Source organism: Pristiophorus japonicus, chromosome 3 (assembly GCF_044704955.1).
Source record: "Pristiophorus japonicus isolate sPriJap1 chromosome 3, sPriJap1.hap1, whole genome shotgun sequence".
Taxonomy (NCBI): Eukaryota; Metazoa; Chordata; class Chondrichthyes; family Pristiophoridae; genus Pristiophorus; species Pristiophorus japonicus.
This window is the reverse complement of record NC_091979.1, coordinates 293,951,780-293,969,032: the sequence shown is the minus strand read 5'-3', so window position 1 is coordinate 293,969,032 and position 17,253 is coordinate 293,951,780. Positions and strand designations below refer to the sequence as shown.

The window sequence follows — 17,253 nt, the reverse complement described above, 5'->3', positions numbered from 1 at the left end:
TCAACTAACTTAGTACAAACCAAGGATGGATAGTGAAATCTTCTGGTCTGTGTACTCTATAGGCCACCAACTAGTGGCAAGAATATAGAGGAGCAAATTTGAAGGGAAATTACAGAGGTGCAAGAAATATAGAGTAGTTATAATGGGGGACTTCAATTATCCTTATATAGACTGAGATAGTAATAGTGTAAAGGGCAGAGAGGGGGGGAAACATTTCTGAAGTGTATTCAAGAGAACTTTTTTGATCAGTACGTTTCTGGCTCAACAAGGAAGGAGGCATTGCTGGATTTGGTTCTGGGGAATGAGATGGGTTAAATGGAGCAAGTGTCAGTAGGGGAACATTTAGGGAACAGTGATCATAGTCTCCTAAGATTTAGATTAGCTCTGGAAAAGGACAGGGAACAATCAAGAGTAAAAATACTTAATTGGAGGGAGGCCAATTTCAGTGGGTTGAGAATGGATCTGGCCCAGGTAAATTAGAATCAAAGATTGGCAGGCAAAACTGTAATCGAACAATGGGCTGCCTTTAAAGAGGAGCTGGTTCGGGTACAGGCTAGGTACATTCCCATGAGGGGGTTAGGTAGGGCAACCAAAGTCAGAGCTCCCTGGATGACGAAGGAGAGAGAAAGATGAAGCAGAAAATGGGAGTCTATGACAGAAGTCCGGTTGAGAATACATGCGATAACCAGGCTGAATATAGAAAGTTCAGAGGGGAAGTGAAAAGGAAGTAAGAGGGGCAAAGAGAGAGTATGAGAATAGATTGGCAGCTAATATAAAATGGAATCCAAAAGTCTTCTATAGGCATCTTAGTAGTGAATGGGTAGATTTAAGGTGATTGGCAGAAGAACCAAAGGCAAAATTAAGAAAATCTTTTTCTGCAATGAGTGGTTAGAATCTGGAACACATTGCCTTCTACCCTATGTAAACGTAAGGTGATCCAAAAACTTGGCTGCCCTTATCCTAACTTGCACCAAGTCCCGCTCACCCATCACCTCTGTGCTTGCTGACCTACAATGGCTCCCGGTTAAGCCACGCCTCAATTTCAAAATTCTCATCCTTGCTTTCAAATCCCTCCATGGCCTCTTTCCTCCCCATCTCTGTAATCTCCTTCAGCCCCACAACCCTCTTTCCTCCCTCTTTCCCCCCCTCCTCCTCCCAAGATATCTGCGCTCCTCTAATTCTGCCCTCTTGAGCATCCCTGATTATAAATTGCTCAACCATCGGTGGCCGTGCCTCATGTTGTCTAGGCCCTAAGCTCTGGAATTCCCTGTCTAAACCTCTCCTTTAAGACGCTTCGTAAAACCTACCTCTTTGACAAGCTTTTTGTCAAATGCCCTAATTGCTCGTGTGGCTTGGTATCAATTTTTTTGGGGCTCATAATACTTCTGTGAAGCATCTTGGGATGTTTCACAATGCTAAAGGCTCTATATAAATACAAGTTGTTGTTGTTGCCTGAAAAGGTGGTGGTGGCAGATTCAATTGTGGCTTTTAAAAAGGAATTGGATAAATACTTGAAGGAAAAAAATGCAAGGCTACAGGGAAAGGGTAGGTGAGTGGGACTAGCTGAAGTGCTCTTGCAGAGAGCAGACTGGGTCTGATGGACCGAATGGCCTCCTTCCGTGCTGTAATGATTCTCTGTGGCCGATTGCAGGACAGTGTACTTAACCAATAATGGCATTACAATGCAGCTATCAGTTTTTAGGTATCTTACCTACCTTGCCACAATGGAATGTCTCTGGCCTGCAGGTACACTGCCATCCAGTCTTAAGTAAGTAATACTTGACATCTGAGGTTTGAGCAAATCATGTTCTACAATGTCCAACATACTCTTCAATTGACAGAAAATGAGAACTCTATGTTGAGCTACAACAGACTCAGTACCATTTTCTGAGGTTCCACTATTGCCAAGTCCACAGTCAAGCAGCAACTAGAAAAAAGAAATTAATTATAGAATATATTTTGTTATCCAGTCACAGAATTAGTCATTTTAAAAGAGCTCGAATTCAAGGTGGGAAATAGAACAAAAGTAGAATGTCATGGTAACACGTTGAGGACTCAGAGCTTTAGAGTCTTTCAAATTCATCTGCCTTCATGAAGCAAATTTCTTCTGTCCTGCTCCTTGGCTAGGTTGCTAGATTAAAAGTTGTATGCTAGCAAGTACATTGAGAAAGACAAGAAAAACTGGCAAGCTTAGTGCTAGCCATCGAAAAGCACCGGATTGGCTAATATACATGACATCACAACAGTGACTATACTCCAAAAGTACTTCATTGGCTGTAAAGCGCTTTGAGATGTCCGGTGGTCATGAAAGGCGATATATAAATGCAAATCGTTCTTTAATCAAAAGAGTCAAGTAACATTTGTCGCAGACAATCCTAATCTCACAACTAAGTGGGTTGCGTGAGAATGTGGGGTTGCAGGAATATAGCTGAAGGAGACAACCAGAGCCTGAAAAGGTGGAAAATAATAAAATTTTCCAATCATTCCAGAAAATCCTAGTAACGATTTTAGAATTAGCGAGGCAATGTTATTATTCTTTCAAAAACTGACAATTTAATCCATGATCTCTGCTAACACCAGGTTCTGTATGGCAACTGAGTGTAGCTGAGTTAACTCTCAGCTGGGTAATGTATACTCTGTACACTTTCTCCTTCTCGAACCACCACACCTATTTTATCCCCCAAATGTTTGTCCACTTTTAAAAGCTATTATTAATTCTGCTTCCATCACTGTTTTTGCTAGGGCGAGTAGCAACCACAGATGAGGGTAGCAAAAGATGCTGAGAAATCAGTAGATATTCTTGCAGTATCATAACAATTAAATAACAGCTAGGAAGATTTAATTCAAAAAGATGAAACATGTTGCTATAACTGAAGAAGTTAAAGTTAAAATACTAAATTAATATTTTCTAGAAGTATTGGTTGGCGGATGCCACTAAGCTGCTACCCAATTTTTGTAATACCATTTCCCCCCCCCCATCCCCCTGTCCTACTTCATTTAAGGAGATGCGTACGTGGTGGTGGTGTTGTGTGGCGGGGGGGGGGGGGGGGGGGTGGGAGGGGGAGAATAAAAACATTAAAATCCTGTGTGCAGCTCCTTGGTATACAACTTTCAGAACCATTTGCACATAATGCTGTTAAATATCATGAAAATATTTTAAGGACGGCTAGTGTAATTGAAAATTACTTCAAATTGATCGAGACCAATAATCATCTCTAAGCACAATGCAACATAAGTCCAAAGGAAAAAAGAATGTACTAAATTTCAAACAATACCTGTTTTAAAGCAGACAGCTTTGGAGCATGCTGAATATCATGAAGAGATGAGTTTTGAGCAGTAAGCTGATCTAGAATATGCTGGAATTCTGGATGTTGTGAAGTCAGAACTAGTGCTGGATGATTGCAGAGTTTTCTCAAGTACTGTAAAGCCTAGAAACAAAATATCAATTCAAATATGCTACCATGTTTGCCCTTTATGATGATTGCTTCTGTAAACCTTACAGAATCAAAACGTTGCATCAGAATATTTTACATTTCATTGAATATTTTATCTCTAAATTTTTTGTGCAGCAGACACTTCCTGTGCTTACAGGAAGGTCACACCATAATATTAGTTAGTACTTACCTTTTATACTTTCCTTTTAAAGCTAGGTTGCAATATGGCACTATATATATTTCACAGTGCCACCTGCTTCATGAAACTCTCCTGTTTCTCAGTGCACTTGCCCCCCAATTGTCACACGCAACTTCAGCGGCTTGTCCTCACCTTGCCTGTTGCTCCCTGCACTGCTATCTTCAGCCTCAGCCAATATGTTTTCTGCCTCATTTCCCCTCCCCACCATAGACCTCCTGTCACCGTCTTCACTGGTTTCCACCACCACTGAGCTGGGAAACTGGCCATTTAATTTTTGAAAGAGTTAATTTTGTTATAACACAGTCAAGTGGGGGATAGAGGCAGAAGACTTTACAGCAAGGGTGGGATGATGGAATTGGCAGAGGACAGGAGGCAAAAGGGAAGAGGAGCAGGGAACGATCAAGGTGCAGGGAGGGGAAGAAGATGCAGCAAAGGTGGAGAAGAGAAGAGCACGAGAAAGATGATAAAAACCATAACAGACTATACGGATTACATATCTGTTGCAGCTTTTGAATTATACTCAACTTCAAAAAGCATATTAACTTGAGGGCCAAAAAGTGTCTTTTCCAATTCTAATTTGAAATTTTCAAAAAAAGCAAATTGAGTTGAATTTCAAAAGCAAGCAAATCCTCTTAATTATAATTTTGTGTTTTGTTGCTGATTAGAAAATGTAAACATTCTAATTCTAACATGAGAGAGAGAGAGAAAAAGAGAGAGAACGAGAGAGAGAACGAGAGAGAGAACGAGAGAGAGAACGAGAGAGAGAACGAGAGAGAGAACGAGAGAGAGAACGAGAGAGAGAACGAGAGAGAGAACGAGAGAGAGAACGAGAGAGAGAACGAGAGAGAGAACGAGAGAGAGAACGAGAGAGAGAACGAGAGAGAGAACGAGAGAGAGAACGAGAGAGAGAACGAGAGAGAGAACGAGAGAGAGAACGAGAGAGAGAACGAGAGAGAGAACGAGAGAGAGAACGAGAGAGAGAACGAGAGAGAGAACGAGAGAGAGAACGAGAGAGAGAACGAGAGAGGGAGCGCGAGCGACAGGTGTACACACACAGATGTACTTTCAGAAACCAATCACAAAACACCAAATTTAATGTTTGTAAAGATCTCTCAGAACGTTACAAACCAATACTGCTAGACTCAGACCTCCACCATACTTAGCAGGATGAGGCCCATGAGGCTCACTACTGGCAGGCATCAGTAACCCAGTGAGCCAAATCCCACATTTCGTCCAAGTTCTGATAAAATCACAGGGTCCCTCCCCATACTGCTGCTAAAGCCCAAAACAGTCCAGAGTGCTACTAAAATACAGGACCAACCCTAGTGTCCTACACCACACCCCTTATCCAGTACAGTTAAATATTAGAGCACTAAAATTCCAGACAGAAAGGGGCCAATAATGTTTTCTTGATAGGAGACAATCATGTTAAACTTTAAATCTCTCTTTCCAGGCCTTCACCAACTCTAGATGCCTGGGATGCACAGGTGTTCTTTGTATCCATGTTGTTAGGATGTAAACAGAATACAGCATAATAGAAGCAAAGAGTAGGGATAAACGGGTCCTTTTCAGAATGGCAGGCAGTGACTAGTGGAGTGCCGCAGGGCTCAGTGATGGGACCCCAGCTCTTTACAATATACATTAACGATTTAGAAGAAGGAATTACGTGTAATATCTCCAAGTTTGCGGATGACATTAAACTGGGTGGCGGTGTGAGCTGTGAGGAGGACGCTAAGAGGCTGCAGGGTGACTTGGACAGGTTAAGTGAGTGGGCAAATGCATGGCAGATGCAGTATAAGGTGGATAAATGTGAGGTTATCCATTTTGGGGGCAAAAACACGGAGTCAGATTATCTGGATGGCGGCAGATTAGGAAAAGGGGAGGTGCAACGAGACCTGGGTGTCATGGTTCATCAGTCACTGAAAGTGGGCTTGCAGGTACAGCAGGCGGTGAAGGCGGCAAATGGTATGTTGGCCTTCATAGCTAGGGGATTTGAGTATAGGAGCAGGGAGATCTTACTGCAGTTGTACAGGGCCTTAGTGAGTCCTCACCTGGAATAGTGTACACAGTTTTGGTCTCCTAATCTGAGGAAGGACGTTCTTGCTATTGAGGGAGTGCAGTGAAGGTTCACCAGACTGATTCCGGGGATGGCAGGACTGTCATATGAGGAGAGACTGGATCAACTGGGCCTTTATTTACTGGAGTTTAGAAGGATGAGAGGGGATCTCATAGAAACGTTTAAGATTCTAACGGGACTGGACAGGTTAGATGTGGGAAGAATGTTCCCGATGTTGGGGAAGTCCAGAACCAGGGAACATAGTAGGATAAGGCGTAGGCCATTTAGGACTGAGGTGAGGAGAAACTTCTTCACTCAGAGTTGTTAACCTGTGGAATTCCCTGCCGCAGAGAGTTGTTGATGCCAGTTGATTGGATATATTCAAGAGGGAGTTAGATATGGCCTTTACGGCGAAGGGGATCAAGGGGTATGGAGAGCAAGCAGGAAAGGGGTACTGAGGGAATGATCAGCCATGATCTTATGGAGTGGCATTGCAGGCTCGAAGGGCCGAATGGCCTACTCCTGCACCTATTTTCTATGTTTCAATATGATATAGTTTACTCATTTGCATGGCCCCATGCTCAAATCCACCAGATTGCATTACTTCTCCATTAAAATCAGCATCAACAAGCATTTACACATTACCTTTAATATGTAAAAACGTCCCCAGATGCTTCACAGACACATAAGGAAACAAATGGACCCCAAGGGGTGAGAAAAAGCTTGGTCAAAGAGTTGAGTTTACAGGAAGGTCTTAAAGGAGGAGGAGTGAGGTAGAGAGGCAGAGGGGTTTAGGGAGGCAAATTCAGTGTTGGGTCTGATCAGCTGAAGGCATGGCTGCCAAAAGTGTGGCAATGCACAAGAGGTTGGAGTCAGAGGCATGGTGAGTTTGGGGAGGTGGATTTTCCGCATCAGAGGATATTATAGTTGTCGGGAGGGGCGAGGCCATAGACAGATTTAAATGTATTTTGAGGTGTTGGGGGGAGTGTCAGTGAGCACAGGGGCGATGATGAAAAGTACTTGGTGCAGGATAGGATACTAATAGCAGATTTTGATGAGCTGATGTTTACAGATGGTGGAGGATGAGACACCAGCCAATAAAGCATTGGAATAGAAGCATAGAAACATAAAAAAATAGGTGCAGGAGTAGGCCATTCGAGCCTGCACCATCATTCAATAAGATCATGGTTGATCATTCACCTCAGTATCCCTTTCCTGCTTTCTCTCCATACCTCTTGATCCCTTTAGCCGTAAGGGCCATATCTAACTCCCTCATGAATATATCCAATGAATTGGCATCAACAACTCTTTGCAGTAGAGAATTCCACAGGTCAACAACTCTCTGAGTGAATAAGTTTCTCCTCATCTCAGTCCTAAATGGCTTACCTCTTATCCTTAGACTGTGTTCCCTGGTTCTGGATTTCCCCAACATCAGGAACATTCTTCCTGCATCTAACCTGTCCAGTCCCGTGAGAATTTTATATGTTTCTATGAGATCCCCTCTCATCTGTCTAAACTCCAGTGAATACAGGCCCAGACGATCCTCCTCCTATGTCAGACCTGCCATCCTGGGAATCAGTTTTGTGAACCTTCGCTGCACTATCTCAATAGCAAGAACGTCCTTCCTCAGATTAGGAGACCAAAACTGAACACATTACAGGTGAGGCCTCACCAAGGTCCTGTACAACTGCAGTAAGACCTCCCTGCTCCTATACTCAAATCCCCTAGCTATGAAGGCCAACATACCATTTGCCTTCTTCACCGCCTGCTGTACCTGCATGCCAATTTTCAATGACTGATGTACCATGACAGCCAGGTCTCGTTGCACCTCCCCTTTTCCGAATCTGCCGCCATTCAGATAATATTCTGCCTTCGTGTTTTTGCCATCAAAGTGGATAACCTCACATTTATCTAATTATACTGCATCTGCCATGCATTTGCCCACTCACCTAACCTGTCCAAGTCACCCTGCAGCCTCTTTAGCATCCTCCTCACAGCTCACACCGCCACCCAGCTTAGTGTCATCTGCAAAGTTGGAGATATTACACTCAATTCCTTCATCTAAATCATTGATGTATATTGTAAATAGTTGGGGTCCCAGCACTGAGCCCTGCGGCACCCTACTAGTCACTGCCCGCCATTCTGAAAAGGACCCGTTTATCCCGACTCTCTGCTTTCTGTCTGCCAACCAGTTCTCTATCCACATCAGTACATTACCCCCAATACCTTGTGCTTTAATTTTGCACACTAATCTCTTGTGTGGAACCTTGTCAAAAGCCTTTTGAAAGTCCAAATACATCACATCCACTGGTTCTCCCTTGTCCACTCTACTAGTTAAATCCTCAAAAAATTCTGGAAGATTTGTCAAGCATGATTTCCCTTTCATAAATCCATGCTGACTTGGACCGATCCTGTCACTGCTTTCCAAATGCGCTGCTATTTCATCGTTAATAATTGATTCCAACATTTTCCCCACTACTAATGTCAGGCTAACCGGTCTATAATTACCTGTTTTCTCTCTCACTCCTTTTTTTAAAAAGTGGTGTTACATTAGCTGCTCTCCAATCCATAGAAACTGATCCCGAGTTGATAAGACTGTTAGAAAATGATCACCAATGCATCCACTATTTCTGGGGCCACTTCCTTAAGTACTCTGGGATGGAGACTATCAGGTCCTGGGCATTAATCGGCCTTCAATCCCATCAATTTCCCGCCTAATAAAGGATTTCCTTCAGTTCCTCCTTCTCACTAGACCCTCGTCCTAGTATTTCTGGAAGGTTATTTGTGTCTTCCTTCATGAAGACAGAACCGAAGTACTTGTTCAACTGGTCTGCCATTTCTTTGTTCCCCATTATAAATTCACCTGATTCTGACTGTAAGGGACCTACGTTTGTCTTCACTAATCTTTTTCTCTTCACATATCTATAGAAGCTTTAGCAGTCAGTTTTTATGTTCTCAGCAAGCTTCCTCTCATACTCTATTTCCCCCCTCCTAATTAAATCCTTTGTCCTCCTCTGCTGAATTCTAAATTTCTCCCAGTCCTCAGGTTTGCTGCTTTATCTGGCCAATTTATATGCCTCTTCCTTGGATTTAACACTATCCTTAATTTCCCCCGTTAGCCACGGTTGAGCCACCTTCCCCCTGTTTTATTTTTACTCCAGACAGGGATGTACAATTGTTGAACTTCATCCATGTGATCTTTAAATGTTTGCCATTGCCTATCCATCAACTCTTTAAGTATCATTCACCAATCTATTCTAGCCAATTCACGTCTCATACCATTGAAGTTACCTTTCCTTAAGTTCAGGACACTAGTCTCTGAATTAACTGTGTCACTCTCCATCTTAATAAAGAATTCTACCATATTATGGTCACTCTTCCCCAAGGGACCTTGCACAACAAGATTGCTAATTAACCCTTTCTCATTACACATCACCCAGTCTAGGATGGCCAGCCGTCTAGTTGGTTCCTCGACATATTGGTCTAGAAAACCATCCCTAATACACTCCAGGAAATCCTCCTCCATCGTATTGCTACCAGTTTGATTAGCCCAATTTATATGTAGATTAAAGTCGCCCATGATAACTGCTGTACCTTTATTGCATGCATCCCTAATTTCTTGTTTGATGCTGTCCCCGTCCTCACTACTACTGTTTGGTGGTCTGAACACAACTCCCACTAGCGTTTTCTGCCCTTTGATATTCCGCAGCTCCACCCATACAGATTCCACATCATCCAAGCTAATGTCCTTCCTTACTATTGCGTAATTTCCTCTTTAACCAGCAACGCTACCCCACCTCCTTTTTCTTTCTGTCTATCCTTCCTGAATGTTGAATACCCCTGGATGTTGAGTCCCAGCCTTGGTCACCCTGGAGCCATGTCTCCGTGATGCCAATTATATTATTCGTTAATTGCTGCCTGCGCAGTTAATTCGTCCACCTTATTATGAATACTCCTTGCATTGAGGCACAGAGTCTTCAGGCTTGTCTTTTTAACAGCAGAGTCTGGAGGTGACAAAGGAATGAATGACGGTTTCAGCAGCAGATGAGCAGAGGTAGGGATGGGGACAGGCAATGTTATGGAGGTAGAAGTAGGCAGTCTCTCTGATGAGAGGGTCAGAAACTCAGCTTGGGGTTGAATAGGATACTGAGGTCGTGAACAGTCTGATTCAGTCTAAGACAGTGGCCAGCAAGTAGGATGAAGCATGTTGCCAAAGACAAAGAAAGAGGAAAATGACAGAAAAAAAAACTATATGTTATTGATTTGGCTTCAGCCCCAGGAACTCATTGGATCCCACCTCAACCGGATGAACACCGGGCTGGATTTTCCGCTTGATGCCGCCTCTGTTTTCGCCCCAGGGAGGCGCCAATGGTGGCGGTAAGATCTTTCGGGCGGGCGGCCAGCTTCCAGCGTCCCACCGAGATTTTCAGGGCCGGTTTCGGCGGGGCGTGGAGCATTTCCACCTGGAAGAGGAGAGCCGGTGTGCAATGCCCCTGGTTGTGGCACCAGCTCGTTTTTTGGCCCCCACCCGATCCGTAGCGCTCCATAGAGTACTGTGCTGGTACCTCCTGTGAAAGCGAGTGTCCGAGCTGTAGCAGTAGCAGAGGGGTAAATAATGTCAACCTCAGGTAAGCGCGATTGTTTTTTTTTTGCGATTTATGTTGAGGTGGCGTGAGTTATTTATTGGGAATGTTTTTGGAGTTTTTTTTCTCCTCCCCAGGCCTCTCAGAGCACTCTGAGGCTGGCTGTTTAGCTCTGGATTTTCGCACGCTCAGCCGGCCTAGCGCCCCGAGAGGTGTGCAACGTCTCCCTTAGCGCTCTGCGTCACACTCAGGACCCAGCTGCCCAATTTTGACAACTGAATCGCAAACTATTCCCTGGCACAAACTTTACCACCCGAAATGAGCAAAGCTGAAAATCTAGCCCTTAGTCCCAGCCCCTGGACTTTAGCATGCTCTTGCTGAAGAACTAAACTAAACCCATTCAATCATTTTGGGCCTCATGTTTCACCCCATCCATCTCATCGGTTACCAAACTGCTCCACTCCTCAATAACTATCCAATATTCTGCTTCCATTCCTGTGCTTCTACCTGTGAGCCAAGTCACATGAGATCTATTTGTTATTAAAAATGAAATAATGACATTCTAATGCTTCAATGTTTGAATTCACAGCTTTAAAAATAGCTAGATGAAGTCTGATGTTTTACTATGCAAATCGATGGACCTGTCACAATGCAGGAACAGAATAGACTGTAGGTTATTAAGGTGTTTGGAGACAGAGCATTTGTGATGACAAACCTTATATACGCATCTATTACTTTCATCAGTAGTTTAGTAATCCAGAATTGATCCAAAGCAAACAGCAAACTAAATGTAACACACTTAACTCTTACTTAGCAACCTACTATTAGCCTCAAGTAGAGCTCTGTTTAGTGTCAATAACCTGGGAGAATCTCAAGAAAAATATTTACCTGAAATACATGTCCAGTAGCCTTCAGTTTTGGTTTTTCATTTTCTTCTGAGAGTGTACCTGTAGATATTGTTTCTTCAACATCACACTTAGCACGAGATTTGGCAAAATCTTCATACAGCTGTACCTGTAAATAAAAGATTATAGTATCTAAGTGAACATAAGTTGGCAAGGAACAAGAAAATATAATTGGCCCATCAAACATGTTTGTCCTACAGAATATTCTCCATTTTGATAGTTCATTTCAATAATCATCTTCATTTTTTGTGAAAATAATTATCGTCCTCAATTTTCTTACCATGATTCCCAAACAATTTTCCTGGATTTCTTAAGCTTCTTACTCAGTATCTGATGAAATTCAGGTCACATTTAAATTGTTGATGCAAAAAATTGGGTGACATATTGGAGCTTTTTTCATTATATAAATGTGATATTACAACATACCTGTAAAGTACTGAGATTACAGTAATAGTCTTGAATAATCTTGGGTGGAAGATCCTGAAGGACATCTTCTTTCATTCTGCGCAGCAAGAATGGAAGTACTTGTCGATGTAATGCTTCCATCGCAAGAACACCTATGGCATGTGCATTGCATAATGGACAATGTTTACTCGGAATTACTGATTTTTAACTAATGCATGAATAGAAAATTGAAAACTGAAATCTCCTTTTTTAATACATTCATTACTATCTTTTCAATCAAAAACATTGATGCACAATTACACAGTCATTGATCTGATCTCATACCATGCACTGTTCAGGAAATAAGGCAATAACACAGCAGGGCAAGTCTATATCTATGCAACCCATCCGTATTGAAAATGGCAGGCCTATTAACCAGAGTGACCTAGTTCCAAGGATTGCACACAGAAATAGAAACTTTTAAAACCAAGAATAACCTAAGTTAAAGTTCATGAACTATTTTGAAAGTTATAGTAACATTTTTATGCAACATGAATGCATGATCCCTTTAGGACATTTCAAGTACAGTAAAATTCAAATGTCATGGTACAGGTTATGCTTTTGTGCATTTCCTGCTGCATAGTTCACACTGGCTCACCTCTTCCGGGTGGAAATGCTACAAGCTGTTAGTTAATCCCTTGATAAAGCTATTCCCGTCTACTTGTCTCTGTCATAAAGAGCTTAATGTAATTCACAACAAAAGAAATTACCGAACTGGAGCAGCACTCTAATAGTAATGAAGCAGTACTAGTGCCTCCAGTGACACAGAGTACCACCTCTAGCATACTTGGGACAAATAACTGACTCCCAACAGCAATCTGAACTATTATGGTATGTACAAATCTTCCACAGATAACAAGTCAGTCCACTCCAGAAAAATTTATACACCAGCAGTGAAGACGACTTAGAAAATTGCACATGCATGAAACTCATTTCTTCATTGCCCATTTACTTGAATGGTTCCAGGGATGAGGGATTACAGTTACGTGGATTGACTGGAGAAGCTGGAATTGTTCTCCTTAGAACAGAGAAAGCCAAGAAGAGATTTAATAGAGAGGTTTAAAACCATAAAGGGTTTAGATAGTAAATAAAGCGACACTGTTTCCAATGGCTGAAGATTCGATAATGAGAGGGCACACATTTAAGATCCAAAGGCAATATGAAGAAAAACTTTTTTACGCATCGCGTGATTAAGATTTGGAATGCACTGCCTGATAGGGTGATAGATACAGATTTAATAGTAGCCTTAAAAAAGAGAGAATTGGATAAATACTTGGAGAAAATTGCAGGGATATGGGGAAGAGCAGGGGACTGGAACAAAGTAGATTGCTCTTCGAAAGAGCTGGCACAGACTCGATGGGCCGAATGGCTTCCTTCTGTGCTGTACTATTCTATGATAGTACTCAAACTTTTTAAATAGTTAGATTCCAGAACATGCCAGGAAATTGCAGAACCACTTCAAGTGAAATTATTTATCTTTACAACTTTATTGGTAACTTTTTTTGTTCCAGTATCATCATCATCATCTTGGGCGGTCCCTTGAATCAAGGATGACTTGCTTCCACACCAAGAAGGGATGAGTTCAATGAGTTCACAGGTGTTTCAATGACAGACCTAATATTCCAGGTCCCGAACTGCATATTGAAGGGTGGAAGATGTAGGTGCGTGGATTTTTTTTTAATGTGTGGTGGCCGTTGCACACCAGCCACCACACGGACTTGACAAAACTTGGTCTTGGTCCAGTGGCAAGGGTTAACCAAGAAGACTGGAGACCAGCTCTGCTGCACGGACCTAGTGCGCACATATTGCAGTGTGGGCTGGCCCGTGCTGCCCCTGGGCCCACGCCTCTCCTGGGCCCCAATCGCATCGCTCTGCAATCGCTCGTCGTTCCTCCACCCCGACCTCGCCGCTCCTGCTGCACCTGCCCACGCTCCAATCAGCGATCTGGGTTATAGTGACGTCTAATGTTCCAGTATGCTGTGACTATCAAGACACTCGTGCACTTTATTTTATTGCAATGCTTCCCCCACTGAGAAACTTTTCAATGATAGCAAAATGTTGCTGTGATAAATGCCCCTAAGATGTGGAAGCAGAATTAGCTAATAGCCCCATTTTTTAGGGTTTGTTCTTCCATGATTGTTATGAATGCAGATACGATGCCTCCTCTTCAAGCCATTTTTACAGCCACATGAGGATCACTTGGGAGTCTCAGCTGGTGTTTCTTGGAACACTTCAGTATTATCTCTATTTGCTCTCCAAGGAGGTGTTTATTTGGAAGGGAGAAAAAAAAAGGTCTTTGCTAGCTTTGACTGTAAATTCTGAACTTTGCGTGTTTGTGGAGTCAGATTCCATGGGTTGTAGATTAAATCTCTATAATCATTTGCAGTTATTCTGCTTGTTAGGTGGGTGAAAAATCTACATAATGTTAACCACATTGGTAAAAGAGCAGTCCCAAATGGCATCAAAATGCTGTCCCAATGGCATACTAAACAGTGTAAATTACTCACGGATGGGACTTCAACCCAGTGCATGGATAAAGTTCTCATTTCATGTGCACCCTAAATTTATGCCCTGTTCTCTCAAAATAGCCAAGTCTGTGGCTACCTCTCAGAGTCAGGATTCCCCTCTGAATCTGTGATTTGTTGCATAAATATGAATTACTAGTTCTAATCTTTATATTCTGGGCTAAAGCTGTTTTACAGCGAATGAAAAACAATAGTGCTTTGATCTCCAAAACAAATATGGGGACAAAAGGGAGAAAGCAAGTACATGAAGTTAGATTAATCTTAGCAAACAGAAAATATAGGTCAAGTTACATTACAAAGAGTAAAAAATGGAGAATGGGAAAGAAATTTTAAAAAAGGACAACGAGAATTTAAAAAAAAATTGTATTTTAAGTGTTTACTATAGAAGTTTACAATTAATGTTGCTCCAGCGTCTGAGTAAGTCATCTAGAAACTTACAAAAACATTTAGCCCCGGGACACAGGAATTTCGCCGAACCTGCTAGCATTCCAAAGATTAAAAACACAAGGTAATTTGCCAAAAGAATTTGCATGCTTAAGTAATTATAAAGTGAATTGCCATACTTTATCCAATATGTGAGCCACCAGAAGATAATGTAGAAAATTATTTGAAATAGATTTTGCACTGCACTACTGCATTTTGATGCAACAGAATCATAGAATGATACAGTACAGGAGGCCATTCTGTACTTTGGTAGAGATATCCAATTAATCCCACTCCCTTGCTATTTGCCCATAGCACTGTATATTTTTCCCTTCAAGTATTTATCCAATTCTCTTTTGAATGTTACTATTGAATCTGCTTCCACCACCCTTTCAGGCAGTGCATTCCTGATCACAAAATACCTAAAAAAAACTTCTATAGGTACTTAAAATTACTCACACACAGAAGCAAATGTAAATTATGCATTTCTGTGCATCAAATTTGCATTTAATTGGGTTTAAAATGTTATCTTACCTGCTTCCTGCTCCCTTGAAGAACTCCTAGCATCTCTGCTAGCTAATATTGGCTTTCCATAACGAGCTGCAAACTGCCGCTCAGTACCCAAAAATCCTGGCATCAGGAAGTCAAACAATGACCAAAGTTCCAAGACATTGTTCTGCATTGACACAAATTGAATTTCAAATTGAACATTCCATGCGTTTATATGATTTTCAGCAGTTCGAAGTTTTGAAGCAATTACTTCCAATTTATACAATAACGTATTATAATTGCTAGATGACACATGGCAGACTGGTCACGAAAGTAAAAGTCCATGGGATCCAAGGCAAAGTGGCAAGTTGTATCCAAAATTGGCTCAGAGGTAGGAAGCAAAGGGTAATTAATGGTTGATGGTTTGTCTTTGTGACTGGAAGGCTGTTTCCAGTGGGGTTCCGCAGGGCTCAGTACCAGCTCCCTTGCTTTTTGGGTATGCATATCAATGATTTAGACTTGAATGTAGGGGGTATGATTAAGAAATTTGCAGATGATATACAAATTGGCTGTGTGGTTGATAATGAAGAAGATTTCAATGAACTGGTCAGATGGGCAGAACAGTGCCAAATGGAATTCAATCCAGAGGTAATGCATTTGGGGAGGGGTAACAATGCGCTTGTGTTGAAAACCAGCTTTTCCCATCTGTCAAGCTTGACAAGATCTTCCGTATCTCAGGAGCGAGGACATTTGCAAGGGCAAGATTGCAGGATTTACCCATATCTTGCCCAGCCAATAAGATCATAAGAAATAGGAGCAGGAATAGGCCATACGGCCCCTCTAGCCTGCTCCGCCATTCAATACAATCATGGCTGATCCTATCATGGACTCAGTTCCACTTCCCTGCCCACTCCCCATAACCCCTTATTCCCTTATCGATTAAGAAACTGTCCATCTCTGTCGTAAATTTATTAAATGACCCAGCTTCCACAGCTCTCTGAGGCAGCGAATTCCACAGATTTACAACCCTCAGAAGAAATTCTTCCTCATCTCAGTTTTAAATGGGCAGCCCCATTATGCCCCCTAGTTCTAGTCTCCCCAATCAGTAGAAACAGTCTCTCTGCATCCACCTTGTCAAGCCCCCTCATAATCTTATATGTTTTGATAAGATCACCTCTCATTCTTCTGAATTCCAATGAGGCCCAACATTCTCAACCTTTCCTCATAAGTCAACCCCCCACCCCATCTCCGCAATCAACATAGTGAACCTTCTCTGAACTGCCTCCAAAACAAGTATATCCTTTCTTAAATATGGAAACCAAAATTGTACGCTGTATTCCAGGTGTGGCCTCACCAATACCCTGTATAACTGTAGCAAGACTTCCCTGCTTTTATACTCCAACCCCTTTGCAATTAAGGCCAAGATTCCATTGGCTTTCCTGATCACTTGCTGTACCTGCATACTAACCTTTTGTGTTCCATACAGGTCCCGCTGTACTGCAGCACTATGCAATTTTTCTCCACTTAAATAATAACTTGCTCTTCAAATTTTTCTGTAAGGATGTCATAGCAGTGCATTTGGAAAGAGGTGACATGATAGGTCCAAGTCAGCATGGATTTGTGAAAGGGAAATCACGCTTGACAAATCTTTTGGAATTTTTTGAGGATGTTTCCAGTAAAGTGGACAAGGGAGAACCAGTTGATGTGGTATATTTGGACTTTCAGAAGGCGTTCGACAAGGTCCCACACAAGAGATTGATGTGCAAAGTTAGAGCACATGGGATTGGGGGTAGTGTACTGACATGGATTGAGAACTGGTTGTCAGACAGGAAGCAAAGAGTAGGAGTAAATGGGTACTTTTCAGAATGGCAGGCAGTGACTAGTGGGGTACCGCAAGGTTCTGTGCTGGGGCCCCAGCTGTTTACACTGTACATTAATGATTTAGATGAGGGGATTAAATGTAGTATCTCCAAATTTGCGGATGACACTAAGTTGGGTGGCAGTGTGAGCTGCGAGGAGGATGCTGTGAGGCTGCAGAGCGACTTGGATAGGTTAGGTGAGTGGGCAAATGCATGGCAGATGAAGTATAATGTGGATAAATGTGAGGTTATCCACTTTGGTGGTAAAAACAGAGAGACAGACTATTATCTGAATGGTAACAGATTAGGAAAAGGGGAGGTGCAAAGAGACCTGGG

The 17,253-nt window shown here is 42.3% G+C and overlaps 1 protein-coding gene across 2 annotated transcripts in view; it reads right to left on the bottom strand.

Moving 5' to 3' along the window:
- Positions 1 to 17,253, bottom strand: part of btaf1 (BTAF1 RNA polymerase II, B-TFIID transcription factor-associated) — a 215,145-nt gene that overhangs the window by 11,725 nt on the left and 186,167 nt on the right. For both annotated transcript variants that reach the window (XM_070876808.1, XM_070876809.1), the window contains exons 31-35: positions 15,104 to 15,245; positions 11,604 to 11,734; positions 11,161 to 11,286; positions 3,276 to 3,428; positions 1,716 to 1,927 (exon numbers count right to left, since the gene is read on the bottom strand). In XM_070876808.1, the coding sequence (XP_070732909.1) occupies positions 1,716 to 1,927; positions 3,276 to 3,428; positions 11,161 to 11,286; positions 11,604 to 11,734; positions 15,104 to 15,245 (764 nt within the window). The remainder of the gene's footprint in view (positions 1 to 1,715; positions 1,928 to 3,275; positions 3,429 to 11,160; positions 11,287 to 11,603; positions 11,735 to 15,103; positions 15,246 to 17,253) is intronic.